The sequence below is a fragment of the Bombus bifarius genome, unplaced genomic scaffold (assembly GCF_011952205.1).
Source record: "Bombus bifarius isolate JDL3187 unplaced genomic scaffold, Bbif_JDL3187 scf7180000007986, whole genome shotgun sequence".
Lineage (NCBI taxonomy): Eukaryota > Metazoa > Arthropoda > Insecta > Hymenoptera > Apidae > Bombus > Bombus bifarius.
The window spans coordinates 505,947-519,696 of NW_022884368.1; the positions used below are offsets into that span (position 1 = coordinate 505,947).

The following is a 13,750-nucleotide window of genomic DNA, read 5'->3' on the forward strand; positions in this document are numbered from 1 at the left end:
TTCTAATTTAAATGTTAATACGTTTAATTTTATTAATTTCTAACTAATTATTGTAAAAAGATCTTTATTAGTGTAGCATTTTATTCACCATGGTGATGAATATAACGAGGTTATATTGATCTTCCCCAGGAGTTGTTATGTGAAGCGATTAGAACCTTACAAAGTAAAGATCCAGACTCAAATTTCAGGAAATTTAACAAATGTATTATATAATAAATACAAATTAATAATATATACAATTAAATTACAATTTTTTATTCCTGATTTTTAAACCTATCTATAGTTTATAAATAAATATCGTTAATATTCCATAATAAAATTCAAAGGTAAGTATTAAGGTTTATTTATGTGTATGTGTGTGTGTTTGTAGAAATAATTTATAATAATTTATCTTAAATATATATAATAATTTGTCTTATAAGTTATATTGATTCATTCATTCAAAAATGAAAATTAAAGTTAAGTAATAAAACTAAATTTTTGACTGCAACTTAAACTAGTATACAGTTAAAATATGTTTTGTTCAACGTTAGAGAAAGAAATTAATAAATAAGTAATCGTATATCAAATAAAATTTATTAATTTTGACTGAAAACATAAATATAATAGTACAAATTTATTTGTCGCAATAGGCAATGACAGAGCACAGAGGTACATCTTTTTACAATTCTTGTATAAAAGTTCCAGTAGATCCTTACAGCGGGCAACCAATTCCATCTTATGAACGCATTGGATCTAAAAAAGACAAAGAAGATAATAATCTTTATAATAAACATAAAATAAATCTTATGAAAGGTGATCAACTTATTAGTGAATCTGGAATATCAAGTCCTACAGAAATTATGGACAACTTTTTAGAATTTTTGGACAGTATACCAAACTATGATCAAGTTTATCATTTATCAAATGAGCAGTTTAAGCAAAAAGTTGATTACTTAAGAAGGAAACAAAAATTATTATTGAGAAATTTACAAAATTCACTGATCGATCATGAAAATGCAAATGTGCCTAAATTTTCTGTACCTAAATATAATAAAAAATTAAAGATTAAAAGTAAGAATGATATTAATGATTTAACATTAAATGGCAAAAGGTGTTACTTAGAAGAATCTCGAACTCCTAGTCCTTTACTTTTTCTTTCTAGTAAATTTAATGAACTCTCAGAAGAGCAGGATCTTTTAACAAATAGGTATATATAATTATGTAAAAGCAAATTTCTTGTATCTTATTAAGGCTGTAATTATTGATATTTCTAAATGTAGTAGAAGATATGAAGGAAATGGAACAGTATGTAAGAAAAAAATATATTTGAGTAACAAAAATTGGAGCACATGGAATAAATTAAGTAGCAATGATAATATTGAAAGTGATACAGACAGTATAGAAACAAGAAGTTTGCCTGCCAATATTGCAAAGGAATGGCACCCTACCGTACCTAAGCCATTTAGTTTTACTGTACGGTGAGGAACTATATTTTCTGTAACAACAAATTAAATATTTATTCACATGAAGTTAATAATACGCTACTGTATGCTTTAGAGAAGAAGCAGGAAAGTATATGGCACATACTGGAATGGAGGAACAAAAATCCAAAAATTTAAAAAGTAATAAGAAAAGTCTGCGTAGAAAACGACGTGTGAGATCAATTCCGCTAACGTCAAAAATTCCACTTTATGACAAATTATTAGCTGAAAAGGAAGAACGGTTTGTGTTTGTTTATGTCTTTCATATGTAATAATCCTTTTCGTTTTTATCAATATACAGGATGGTCTACCTAATTTTATCACTTGCAATATCTCACTTGTTTTCGACAATATTTAGAAATGTTTCAGGTATATAAGGGAGACATAATTTGATATGATTAGTTTTTTCATAGGTGAACGCGTAGAGGACATGTGAAGGTCATCGATGTTTTTTAAATGTAATCACATATTTTTTAATACATTAATCAATTCATTTGGACATTCGCTACAAAAAAGTATACATCTACGTACGTTGAGAAGTTCGTTTGTTTAGCTAGGAGATATTTTAATGTTTATTTTGTAAAAGCTGTTGTATGAGAAACAAGAAAAACAAATACAGAAGTATCACTTTACATTCTTCCTTGTCTTTCATATCATTTAAAAAAAAGTCGATCTTCACATGGTCTTTACACGCCTACGTAGAGAATAACTAATAACATTAGAATATGTCCCTCTTGAAGGCATTGAAATTTTATTTGAAATATTTTCCAATATAATTCATAGTATCGAATATATTTCGGCTTCAATTCTATGTATAGTAATAAATCTATAGTTATCACGAGCATTTATCTTTTAGGAGTCGTATAATCCGTGAAGAAAGTGCGTTAAATTTAATGTCTCAGGTACGTCCTTTTAAGCTCGAATGTGATCGTCGAGCTTGGCGATTTTTAGCAAGATCTAGCCCAGAAATTCGTAGCAAAAGCGTTAACATGAATACGAAGTTTAAGGCTAAACCAGTACCAAAGAATCTTTTCAGCACAGAAATATACGACCGTATGCTTGAAGACGAATATTACAGGTCAATACAGTATATACAGTTCTCGTCCTATATTCGATTAACTAAAAAGCAGCACAATTTTCAGGCAGTTACAAAAACAGTTAAGAGCAGCGCAATTAATGAAGTCATCGTCTTTACCGCCGTCAATGGCTAGACGAGAACGCGTTAAATCTGCGTGCACACGTTTACAGAACACAGTTAAAAACTGCAACGAAGACATTAAGGACAAGAATGTTTCACAACTGCCAGATAATAATTTAACGCCAGTAGAAACACATAAACCAACGATGCCTATTTTGCCAATACGAGGAAACAATTTAGCAGCGATTTTAAGATGTCAAGTATCACGGTATAATACATAATATAACAAATACATATGTGTCTTTGATTTATATTACAAGGGAAGAAAATGATTGCACTTGTATTTATATTATAGAGAAAAATTGGAACGTGAAATAAGGGAAAAAATGGAAGAGAGACGTCGAGAACAAACAGCAAAAATTAGACAATCTTTGATTGGACGTAATCCAGTATGGCGAGCTCTGAGATCTGCTGCGAGGTGCGATTTTTTTAAATAAATAGTTATTTGCTTGTTTTCTTCAGTGGGATGTTGTGCAATAGTAAAGATTAGAAATTACTCTTCGTATTGTTATGACTACATAAATTTTAATTGTAAGGCACGAGCACGAAAGAGATCTTAGTATTCGAACTTTACTCCGTCGCGATGAAGCGCGTGAACAAGAGGAACGTCATCGATTGCAGATGGAAATGATGCTGGATCGCGTAACACAAATACCAACACTTTTTGAACGTCATTCTCAGGTGCATAAAATTTATTTTTGGGGGGGGAGGGGAGGAGAGAGTTTAAGATAAACTGCTGTCATTATTATTACTACTACTATTATTGCTAATAATAATAATAATAATAAATATCGAGGAAGTAATCACTTATGAGAATATCCTTGTAGAGTTATCAGTCGTTGACACAAGGACAACAGAATGTTAGTTGTTCAAAAATGTTGCAACAAAAGAAAAAGAAAAAGCAATATAGACAAGCATTGAATACTGCAAATTCGTATATAAATTACGAAAACATTTCTAGATCGGATTCCGGATCCTCAACTAGTTCGTCGCATACTTTCTTATCAGCGAGTCAGTCCTTAAATTCATCTAATACGTCTATATCGCAATCATCTGAAAAGTCGATAACTAAATCTCAAGTTTCACTTTCGAAAAGAAAAGGAGATCGTAGTCAATTGAAAGTCTCTATAAATGAAACCGCAGAGCTGATCGAAGATAAAAATAAAAGCGATAAATTATGTGATAATGAATGTTTAATCTCTAACGATGATCGCAATGCAAATGCGACACAGAGCAACAAATATAATACAGAGAGAAGGTTATCAGGTGTTCATTAAGCAATTTGACAACTATTAATTAGAATTAATCGTAATCAGATAGTGACTGAAAACCTTAAAGTGATTACATACATGTATAATATAAGAGGAACATGTACGGGAAACATATGTTTTTTCCTTATCTTTATATTTCTTCACGTATTTTACACCATATTTAAACAAAAATTAAAATCCATAAAAATTTATTTCAATGTTATTAGGAAACAGATTGAAACGGTACGAACTATACGATACAAATAATTAGACTTATGTATAATTTTAATATAATATTTATAGCAGAAAAAGAATTTATAAATAAAGCGCTTTGAAATTAACAATACCAGATTAATTTTTATTCGATGTTTAAAGTCTATAAATTCTTAATTTTAAAAATATTAACAACAGTTTCAATATTATGTGTGCATATTTTATGCCCTGATAGTATCTAAAATCCAATCTAGGTAATACACAATCTTTGTATAAACTCCAGGTATTCCTGTCGTACCACACATGCGAGGTCCAAAACTGACAACTCCATATTGAATGAATTTTAAATTATGGCTATAATTTCCTGGAGCCTGAAGTGGCCCACCGCTATCTCCCGAACAAGAATCCATACCGCTTTTACCGCCCGCGCACATTTGCTTGTACCAAATTTGCGCCTGTCTTTCATACAGTTCTGCACATTTATTTGTGGACATTAGTTGTAACTGAACCTGCAGCAAGTCCGGACTCTGTGGTCCACGTTCAGTTGCGCCCCAACCCGTTACTATTACCTATCGCAAAACGTAAGAATCATCAGTATCTACGATTAGAAAAAAGAAAAGTGACATGGAAAGATGCTCGTGTTTTACTATCGCATTTACTTTTTTTCTGGTCAAAGTTGCAGCTGATCCGATTGGCATACAAATAGGCCGCACATTTTGTGGTCTAAAATCAGCGTCCTGATCCAGTCGCAGCAAACCAATGTCATTTTGTAATCTCGCTCTTGTATATCGTGGGTGAAAGTGGGTACTTTCTATACCGATATCTTGATATCTTTCAGCGCAAACGATTTCGATACCGTCTTCGTCTTTGTCACAGTCGCGCTCGGTATTTAAATTATGCTCTCCTAGTCGTACTCCAATTAATGTAAAATCTAAGATATTGATTCTGAATAAAATATTGAACCAAATGAATACATCAGTAACACATTTTACGATTGACTTACCATTCGGTAGCGTTGTAATACAATGAGCAGCGGTGAGTACGTATCGTTTATTGATTAACGATCCTCCGCATTTGAATTCTGGGATTTGTTTCCCAGTATTGTAGGCGAGCAATACCATCCATGGAAAATCAAATATGCGTGTTTTATTGCCACCAAAAATCTTTTCTTGCGATACTGGGCCGCACAAATTATGATCCAGTAATGGTAAATTCGGATGATTCGTGACGTCTGGGGGATCGGGAGTAAACAACGGATTTTCTGTTGTGGTTGTCGTTGTGGTTGTGGATTCAGTTACTAACGAACGCTAAAATTGTAATATTTTGTCGTAACGCGTTTCATTTTATATCAGAAGAGCACATAATCATCAGAGCAGATCATAATGGTTACATAAAATGTTTACCTGTTCGCAACACACTTTGGGATCTTTATTCTCAAATCCGCATTGTAAACTGATCAAATAATTATGAGTATCCTTTGTCAATGGTTTTTGTTGTTTAAGAATCTGTATAATTGGTTGACAACTGTGTATATTGATGCAAACACCAATTTTATTCTGTGGCGTGGTACATATATCTTCTATAAAAAAAAATCCATTGTTTACAGAAGTGGATTGCTCGGATTATCAAATTAGTTTCAAAGTATAAGTAATGTTACTAATACTACGAAAGAAGAAACGTCGTGTGTCGTTAGTATTCAGAGTAACGTTTCATAAGTTTATCTCTCTCCAGTTGCTGTATACGGTACTGATCACAATCACAAATAAAGTGCAAGTGAGATATTACGCGCGTGATATGTTAGTAGAAGCTTGTTATACGTATATCAATCGAACAAAATTTTTACTTTTCAGCAGTAATGCCTATATAAATTATTTCTTTTTTCGCAATAACCACTTAATATATTAATTTTCATTGAACAAAAATGTAAAAGAATAAGAGGTTTTGTATGAAGATAAATCTGTAACATGATTGTTAATATGCTTGACAATAATTAGTAATTGTATGAGGATTGTTGCTATATTGCGAGTAAGTATTTAGGAAATCCCACTCACGCGCACTGACTCCGCATAAAACCAAAATTCCGACTAAAAGTAAATGATTAATCATGTCGATTTCGAAACTATCGTCAAAGCTATCTTTTTCTTTTTCTTGAAACAAGTTTGAAGATTTGTATTTTTTTAACTCGGATAATATTCGGTTACAAATTCTTTCTCGATTCCTTTACTTGTTCCGCTCCTTCCGATTGAAAGCAAGAAACAACGATATTTAGAAAAATAATAAAGTCGTACTTGAGATCTTTCAAACCAGCAAGCGGACAAACCAGTTTCAAAATCTGTTTACTTTTATTACTTTTGCAGAGAATGGACTCGCGCGAAGAGTCTTCGGCGTACTAACTGCTGCCATCTGCTGAGTCCGATGAGCCTTTCGATTGGAAAAAATATCTAGAGGGAAGGGGTTATAAGGAAAATGTTCTCCACTAATAAGAACGTTACATTGTATCGACAGATATTTATTTGCTTTATTGACCTACTGATAATTTCATAATCAAGTAAAGCATCGAAATAAAAATATATTTTCTTCTGCGTTATATATTTGCTGATGTTGGAATAAGTCACACACACACACACACACACACACACACACACACACATATATATATATAAAATGTATTTCTGAGAATAAATTTCATCATTCTGACTCTGTGGGTTGGCTTATTAAAACGATTCAGGGATTTCCAATTCTAACATCGAACGTTTTACGTCATACAGGAGATTTCGTAGTAGACGAATCATTCCTTTGATAATTTCCGCATATTATTTTGAAAATAACATGCACTCCATTTATTAAGGAAAAATATAAAAATAATTGTACACGTATATCTTGCGTGATAGTTCGTATGTGCTACAGAATCGATAACCTCTGAAACCGATAGTTATTAGTTATACTACTGATGTAACGTAACCCTATCACTAGAGAACAAAAATAATTTTCTTTCATAAAATGAAGAACGTTATATTTTCTTTCATATTATTTAACAAATGATATATGTTATATATCTTTTAATTCACCTTCCTTTCATCGTTGCGCGTATGCATTTACAATTTTACACGTATAAAGATTAGATAGAGACTGGACGAATAATTTCAATATAGATATCAAGGTCTCATTTTGCTGAGTATCCAGGGTACAAAATCAATTACTCTAGTATAAACGCCAGGCCATCCAGGCATACCGCAAGGTGATGGTCCAAAGGAGACAACACCAACAGCTGCCCATCTAGCGCTACCATTCCGATCTCGTTCTACAGCCATTAAAGATCCACCAGAATCTCCTCTACACGAATCTTTACCCTTTTGTCCACCGGCACAAATCTGCCCGTAACCCAACGCCACTCCTACGTTTCCATAAGTCATCTGGCATTGTACTTCGTCAACTATAGGCAACGTAAGTTTTAGTTTTATGTTCGACGATGAGCCGTTCTCTGTCTTTCCCCAGCCGGCAACAGATAGCCTTTGTCCGAGAGAAGCATTTGGTGGCAGACAAATAGGTTTTATGTAATTGGTAAACGTAACATCACGGGACAATCTTAGCAGAGCGATATCATATTTCTGATCTCTTGATCGTGGCCGGTAATTCTCATGAGCAATTTGTTCTTCGATTTCAACCGACACGGTTTCGTCCGCGCAAATTTCGCTGTTTTCATCGTCCTTAATGCAATCAGGATTGGTATCAGTATTATATTCGCCTAAACGGACACTTTGCAGTCGCCATGTGCTTGGTATATCTTTGCCTTTGACACAATGAGCTGCCGTTAGAACATAACGCTGACTTATAAGGACTCCACCACAAGCTGTATATACTCCATTTACTGAAAAATATAATTTTATGTTAATTATTTCCCATGTTTGCGTTAACTACTTTTAGAGCATCCTGTCTGTTTTTAACTTCTTACATGTAAGGTATTCCAAGAGTGTCATCCATGGATATTCGTCGAGTCCTGCGCGTTCTCCACCGACGATCCTTTGAGTTAAATCTTTGCCGCATTCAGTAGGAAGCAAAGGATTGTTAAAAATATCGTATTGTAGATTTTGATTGTTGGTATTTTGATTGTTGGTATTTTCATTGTTGGTATTTTCATTGTTGGTATTCTGTTGCCCAGAATTCGAATTTATTCTGCTGTTATCTTCAGTACGAGTTTGTATAGGGCAACATACTCGGGGGTTGTTGGGACTATCGAAACCGCACTGTATTTGTCTTAATATATCTATTGTTTGTGGTGGAAGGGGTCGTGTTTGAAGAATATTCAGTATTTGTGGACATTGACGCAATCCAATGCACTGACCGGATACACCATAAAGTGACGCACAATTCGATTGTCCTTGAAATTCTAAAAAAGAAAGCTGTCTTCAATGTATGAGAAGAAAATAATTATTAACAGTTACTCTGTAATGATTACTATTCTTTGACTATTGTTCAATTTATCATTATTGATTTTTAAATTTTACATTATAAAAACCGTCTTTAGAGCGTATAGAAGAAATAAAAGCTTTGTAATAAAAAAAACTAATTCTAATCAATTAAATGTATGACTAATGTGTTACAAAATTATTTAAAAAGACAATTAATAACTTACGAGCGACTGCAACAAGCATCATAGCTTGCAAGATGCCGAAAGCAAATAACTTAATCATTTTAACGCATAAAATGATAACAGTTGTTGAGAAAAACCAAAGTATTAGATTTCACGTATAGTTTCTAAATTATTGCGGCTTTCATATGTACTTCACGCGCGATTCAGAAAATGACATCCTTCGCGTTCGAGTTGAGGATGCCAACTATACAGTAAATGATTTGTCTACAACCATGGTCAACTGCTTCTCCCACTATTTTAATATCTATCGAGTATAATTATTCTTCCTTCTTTTTATTTCTTTACAAAGCAATAACTTTCTCAGGCTTCAAATGATTAAAAATGTCTTTTGCGATTTCAATTATCAGTTTAATTTAAATTTTCAAATACAAATTATTTATGCTTAATCGGAAAGACATAAATAAATCATGAAAAAATTAGTCAAGTATGGCTTTAGAGGGACAGAGAGAGAAGTAGAGAGGAACACGTTTGTGTTTAATTCTAAGCGGTTTATAAATTTGTATATTATGTACATTTATAGATATAAAATGGATGTATTTTAGTAACAATGTGTAAATCGTTATACACATATAAGTGCACTTATGTTGTGTGTATATATATATATGTATTTTATGTGCAATCGCCTTACAGATATTATTACAACAGTATATTTTTCCTTATGCAGTACTATAAATAGGAGCGAAAAACGATACATATACCAAAGATTAAGCGTCTGAAATGTATCTTTTATTTCTTATTCTTCTTTAATACGAGGAATCTTGTATTGAACAGAAGAATATCGGCTCCGATGTTCTTTAGTTTCGTTTGTACACAAAATTTTGAATCTTATATAACGATGTAATTAAATATATAAAATTTTGGAACGAAAAAGATTGAAAATGGCTGTGAAACATAATATTTGTACATTATCATTGCCTACGTTAACGGATACAGCGTCCATTAAGAAAGAGAAAGTTCGGAAAAATGTGAGATTTATGTACAAAACATCTAGTTTCTTATCTTTTAAATATATTTTAAACAGCTAAATGGAATAAATCGATAATAATTACATATTTTCAGCATATTTCGAACAAAAGGTGCAAATCTTATTATTACGTTTGCCTGGGTGCTCTGATGCATACAATAGATAAGCAAATTAAAGACAAATATACTGAAAATAATTATCTATATTTAATTGGATCAAGATACATAAAAGATCTTTATAAATGGCTACAACATTGCAAATACAATAAAGTACCTGTAAATGACTTTCTAAAGTCGCTTATTACATCAGTAGCTTTATTTGCAATAGGAGTAAAACTGACTAACGAATTAGTTGCATGGAGGATATTTTAATCTATAGTAAAGGAGTTTTAAAAAAACGTCAGTAAAGTTACCCTATCTCTATACATTTTAAACATTAAGCTTATATTTGTACAATATAACATTTAAAATATGTGTATACGAATTAATTTTATTCCTATATTCCAGTCAATAAATAAGCCTTTCAGCAACCAAATTGATCAACTCCACAATTTGTTAATTTCATTACCTAAATAGATGATCAATTACGTATATAAGTACATGATAATTCAATTTACAAGAAACAATTGTCTTATTTCCATAAGTTCACTTATCGGAAGAATATGACAGTATATGATGGTAAATTCTAATATCAATTTAAAGAGCAATATTTGTAATATCATGAGTATTTTTCTGATGTATACAGAGTTTATCAATGTAGTCTCTGAACGGGTCCTATAATCTAACGCTATAAGAATTACATTACTTTATCATATCGAACAAAAATATCAAATAATTTTAGCATACATGAGAAGTTCTATATAAATAATTTAAATCGCTTATTAATAAATTATAGTACTAAAAGTATATTTTAATTTATAAGCTCTTCAGCCATATTTAGTTTTCTTGCTTATGTTATTATTTATTATTTTTATTATCTTTTGCTTCAGAATTTTTATTACCTTCGTCATCTTCATCAGAACTATCTAATTCATCTGAATCAATATCAAGATCTAGTAAAATTTTCTTTTTATTTGGTTTTAGTTCTGTGTCACATTTTCTTTTTATTCCAGAAGTAGCAACTTTGAAACCTTCTTCAACTGCATCTCCAACTCTTTCTGTAAGAACCGATCTTTCGCGTTCGTAAGTTTGATCTTTAAATTCGTGTCTAGGTTCAGTGCAAAGTCTTTCTAATTTTTTCTTTTTACGTTCTGCTGCTTCTTCTTCTCGTTTTCCTTGTTTCTCGATCCAAGCTTTTAGTCTTTTTTCTTCGTTGATATCACGAAGTCTGCGTCCACTTAAATCTCTACAAGCTTCACGATTTGTAGTTTTTTCGATTTGCGCTCCAATTGCTCGTAGCATGGAACCAAATCCCCCTTTACCGCCAAACAATCGCGGTATAATAGAAATATAACCATCATAGCAAGTGACATTTTCATCCACGAGTCTCCCATTGTATATGAAGTAAAAGTTTTCCTGCAATAAGTTTTAGTAATCATTATTAAAATTCCTTTTCGACGTTAAACAAATTATTTTAAGGTTAGGACAGTTAATTATACTACACGTATACATACTGCTAATCCTTCGATTTGTTCTTGTAGTTCATAAATCTTCAAAGGAGTATCAGTAGTAAGAATCTGTTTTATTCCAGAAGCGGTACTTAACTGAATATTTAACATATTTATTTTGTAACGCAACTTAAAATTGCTTACTGTTCTACTAAAACACTTACAGTAGCTTTGCGTCAACTGAGTAATTTTTTATGAAAAATAGCGTACGTCGGTACCTATAACCATGAATTAGTAAGTAGTAATATAGGTAATATAACTAACGTTCCAGATATTTCAAACGTAGCGCCTCCTGGTATCAAAATAACGAAACATTTAACAAAATTGAAGCATTATATTATATGTGTATGTATTGGTTACAAATTATAGCAATCATTATTGTATGTACGTATTTAAATTACAAGTTCTTGAAAATCGACCAAACATTGGATAGAATTAATAGATATTTTTATGATGGATAATATATTCTTAAAGCTTTATACAATGCATAGGAACATTATTGTTACATAACTTTCCTTGTTAGAAAATTCATAAAATTAAAAAATGAATTAAACAAACTAATTTTAATCTCCTTGTGAAATGGGCGAACCGCGATCGCGTTTGGAACCTTTGCCTTTTCCTTTTGATTTTGTTTCTCGTTTTCTACTTATTGAAGATGTAGATGTGGTAGATGTAGAATCCGCTGGACTCGAGTGACTTGATCCCTCACGATCCCAACGTGCTAATGCTTCTCTTAAATTTTGTCCATCTCCTTCTTCATAGGTGTCTACATCTACATGAAGATTATCTTGACTAGGTTGTATATTGTTTCCAGATTCCAAATTTGCCCTCATTTCTTTCCTTTGATCTTCTGTATGTTGTGGACACCGCATAGATCTTGTACATAACTTTTTTGTATGCTCTGATATTACTCCACAGATTTGTGTTAATAAAATCCTTTTATCTTCCAAAGACATATTTTCGTAATTTGATGGAGAATTCTCATTACTGCTATGAATATGTTCACTTACAGTTTCCCCATTCCTTTGATTACTTTTTTGTTGTTTTGTTCTTTTTATACCATTGCGATCTTTCCTGCGTTTACGCTTATCATTATTTAAGCTCCAATCAACATCATCGTCATCATCGCTTATAACACCACTGAAGTTACTGAGATCTTTCGAATTATTTGCTATGCGTCTTGATGCAATTCTTGAACTATTTCGTCCCATGCCCATACATTTCTCTAAATGAGTTGCAAAACGACAAGCTGCGACTCCTCTATCACAATTTGGGCAATTGCATTCTTGGGATTTCTTGACAGGATGTTGTCCAAAAACATCCAATCCTGGAGAATCTTTAAGACATTTTACAATTAGATAAATTATATAAAAACAATAATCATTCTAAAAATAGCTGCTTTAACATACTTTAATGTACTTAAAAGTATTTGTCAAATATAAACATTTTGGTAGTAAATAAACATAACCTGATTACTGAAGTCTAGTTATTGATATCCTTAATAATATTTCTTTACCATTTGCTCACCTACAATAGCATAAGATTCATCATCAGGTATGCCTTCTTCTACATCAGAACTACCAGTTTTTGTAGTTCGATGTACATCGAAAACAAATCCCATTAAAACCTCATCTAGGAGGTCGTCAAAAATTTCTTTAGTCGCACCTTCCACATTCTCGCTTTTACTCATAAATTCCAGAAATCGTCTGTTTAATTCTTGAATTCTCTCTTCAGTCACGGACATTTTAAGTGTCGAGTAATCATACAATACAATCTCGTTCTGTTTACAGTGCTATGGTAACAACTCCGCTTCGTAACATGTGTATGTATTTCTTACTTTCGCTTAAGATGCGCTAATCGAATTGAAACGCTTCGTTAAATATAATACTTGATTTATTGTTATTAATGTGCGCATTTTTTCAACGAAAAAATTATTTCTTGACAAGTAAGCGGTTTATAAAAACTTAGTGCAATACCTGAATTGTGACTGACATGACATATAAGTATATATATATATATATATAGTATAGTAGTCTATAAATGCGAAACGAAAGCCTATGGAGTTATTCCTTATCTGTATTATCGACGGATGGTTCGATCAAAACTTCACTCTAGATTTTTGTTAAAAATGTACGTATGTAATTATAATTAGTGATATTAAGGTTGAGAAAACAATTTGTGGTAATGCTACAACTCATTTGTTACTTTTTTATTGTACTCAATATTATCGACTCACTATCTAATCGTAAACGTGGATGAACTTCGAGGTAAAATAGTCTCTTGTTTCTTATTTCAAGAGCATTATATGTATATTTAGTTTCTTATTCATTTATCCTAATAATAAAATTAATAATTTGTATATTTTCTAATTACTTTTTATTTAAGAATATTAGAGGACGATATAG

At 31.8% G+C, this 13,750-nt stretch overlaps 6 protein-coding genes and 1 long non-coding RNA gene across 8 annotated transcripts; 3 read left to right on the forward strand and 4 right to left on the reverse strand.

Moving 5' to 3' along the window:
- The first annotated feature begins 28 nt into the window (after positions 1-28).
- LOC117205055 (protein FAM161A-like) lies at positions 29-4,087 on the forward strand. The gene is made up of 9 exons (XM_033443114.1): positions 29-326; positions 633-1,189; positions 1,263-1,460; positions 1,540-1,704; positions 2,320-2,541; positions 2,606-2,869; positions 2,957-3,079; positions 3,198-3,342; positions 3,489-4,087. Exons 2-9 carry the CDS (start codon positions 636-638, stop codon positions 3,936-3,938), a joined length of 2,121 nt encoding a protein of 706 aa, XP_033299005.1. The 5' UTR covers positions 29-326; positions 633-635; the 3' UTR covers positions 3,939-4,087.
- Positions 4,088-4,248: 161 nt separating this feature from the next.
- On the reverse strand, positions 4,249-6,500 carry LOC117205060 (serine protease easter-like). Its single transcript, XM_033443128.1, has 5 exons — positions 6,176-6,500; positions 5,528-5,703; positions 5,128-5,431; positions 4,784-5,055; positions 4,249-4,693 (listed from the first exon to the last, which is right to left on the reverse strand). Exons 1-5 carry the CDS (start codon positions 6,228-6,230, stop codon positions 4,346-4,348), a joined length of 1,155 nt encoding a protein of 384 aa, XP_033299019.1. The 5' UTR covers positions 6,231-6,500; the 3' UTR covers positions 4,249-4,345.
- Positions 5,700-6,692, forward strand: LOC117205070. Its single transcript, XR_004487181.1, has 2 exons — positions 5,700-6,149; positions 6,482-6,692. It is a non-coding gene; the product is annotated as an uncharacterized LOC117205070 (long non-coding RNA).
- Positions 6,693-6,940: 248 nt separating this feature from the next.
- On the reverse strand, positions 6,941-8,973 carry LOC117205059 (CLIP domain-containing serine protease 2-like). Of its 2 annotated transcripts, XM_033443127.1 has the most exons (4): positions 8,758-8,973; positions 8,276-8,511; positions 8,077-8,230; positions 6,941-7,992 (listed from the first exon to the last, which is right to left on the reverse strand). In XM_033443127.1, the coding sequence occupies exons 1-4, from the start codon at positions 8,813-8,815 to the stop codon at positions 7,280-7,282; spliced, it is 1,161 nt and encodes a 386-aa protein (XP_033299018.1). In that variant the 5' UTR covers positions 8,816-8,973; the 3' UTR covers positions 6,941-7,279. The 2 variants fall into 2 exon arrangements, with proteins under 2 accessions (XP_033299018.1, XP_033299017.1); XM_033443126.1 differs by having other exon boundaries at positions 8,077-8,511.
- Positions 8,974-9,176: 203 nt separating this feature from the next.
- LOC117205067 lies at positions 9,177-10,167 on the forward strand. The gene is made up of 2 exons (XM_033443141.1): positions 9,177-9,740; positions 9,835-10,167. The coding sequence occupies exons 1-2, from the start codon at positions 9,654-9,656 to the stop codon at positions 10,108-10,110; spliced, it is 363 nt and encodes a 120-aa protein (XP_033299032.1). The 5' UTR covers positions 9,177-9,653; the 3' UTR covers positions 10,111-10,167.
- Positions 10,168-10,465: 298 nt separating this feature from the next.
- LOC117205063 (replication stress response regulator SDE2) lies at positions 10,466-11,582 on the reverse strand. Its single transcript, XM_033443136.1, has 2 exons — positions 11,352-11,582; positions 10,466-11,253 (listed from the first exon to the last, which is right to left on the reverse strand). Exons 1-2 carry the CDS (start codon positions 11,454-11,456, stop codon positions 10,696-10,698), a joined length of 663 nt encoding a protein of 220 aa, XP_033299027.1. The 5' UTR covers positions 11,457-11,582; the 3' UTR covers positions 10,466-10,695.
- A 206-nt stretch (positions 11,583-11,788) lies between these two features.
- LOC117205061 (ataxin-7-like protein 3) lies at positions 11,789-13,343 on the reverse strand. Its single transcript, XM_033443130.1, has 2 exons — positions 12,873-13,343; positions 11,789-12,681 (listed from the first exon to the last, which is right to left on the reverse strand). Exons 1-2 carry the CDS (start codon positions 13,087-13,089, stop codon positions 11,909-11,911), a joined length of 990 nt encoding a protein of 329 aa, XP_033299021.1. The 5' UTR covers positions 13,090-13,343; the 3' UTR covers positions 11,789-11,908.
- Positions 13,344-13,750: the final 407 nt, after the last annotated feature.

Bases quoted from the DNA above. Each gene is read 5' to 3' on its own strand.
- LOC117205055 (XM_033443114.1), top strand. From the start codon at position 636: ATGACAGAGCACAGAGGTACATCTTTTTACAATTCTTGTATAAAAGTT. The intron at 1,461-1,539 runs GTGAGGAACTAT...TGTATGCTTTAG, and splicing joins CCATTTAGTTTTACTGTACG to AGAAGAAGCAGGAAAGTATA. The intron at 2,870-2,956 runs GTATAATACATA...TTTATATTATAG, and splicing joins TTAAGATGTCAAGTATCACG to AGAAAAATTGGAACGTGAAA.
- LOC117205060 (XM_033443128.1), bottom strand. From the start codon at position 6,230: ATGATTAATCATTTACTTTTAGTCGGAATTTTGGTTTTATGCGGAGTC. The intron at 5,056-5,127 runs GTAAGTCAATCG...TCAATATCTTAG, and splicing joins TATTACAACGCTACCGAATG to ATTTTACATTAATTGGAGTA. The intron at 4,694-4,783 runs GTAAATGCGATA...GTTTTGCGATAG, and splicing joins CAACTTTGACCAGAAAAAAA to GTAATAGTAACGGGTTGGGG.
- LOC117205059 (XM_033443126.1), bottom strand. From the start codon at position 8,815: ATGATTAAGTTATTTGCTTTCGGCATCTTGCAAGCTATGATGCTTGTT. The intron at 8,512-8,757 runs GTAAGTTATTAA...TTTCTTTTTTAG, and splicing joins GATGCTTGTTGCAGTCGCTC to AATTTCAAGGACAATCGAAT. The intron at 7,993-8,076 runs GTAAGAAGTTAA...TATATTTTTCAG, and splicing joins ACTCTTGGAATACCTTACAT to TAAATGGAGTATATACAGCT.
- LOC117205067 (XM_033443141.1), top strand. From the start codon at position 9,654: ATGGCTGTGAAACATAATATTTGTACATTATCATTGCCTACGTTAACG. The intron at 9,741-9,834 runs GTGAGATTTATG...ACATATTTTCAG, and splicing joins AAGAGAAAGTTCGGAAAAAT to CATATTTCGAACAAAAGGTG.
- LOC117205063 (XM_033443136.1), bottom strand. From the start codon at position 11,456: ATGTTAAATATTCAGTTAAGTACCGCTTCTGGAATAAAACAGATTCTT. The intron at 11,254-11,351 runs GTATGTATACGT...AACTTATTGCAG, and splicing joins AACAAATCGAAGGATTAGCA to GAAAACTTTTACTTCATATA.
- LOC117205061 (XM_033443130.1), bottom strand. From the start codon at position 13,089: ATGTCCGTGACTGAAGAGAGAATTCAAGAATTAAACAGACGATTTCTG. The intron at 12,682-12,872 runs GTGAGCAAATGG...AATGTCTTAAAG, and splicing joins TGAATCTTATGCTATTGTAG to ATTCTCCAGGATTGGATGTT.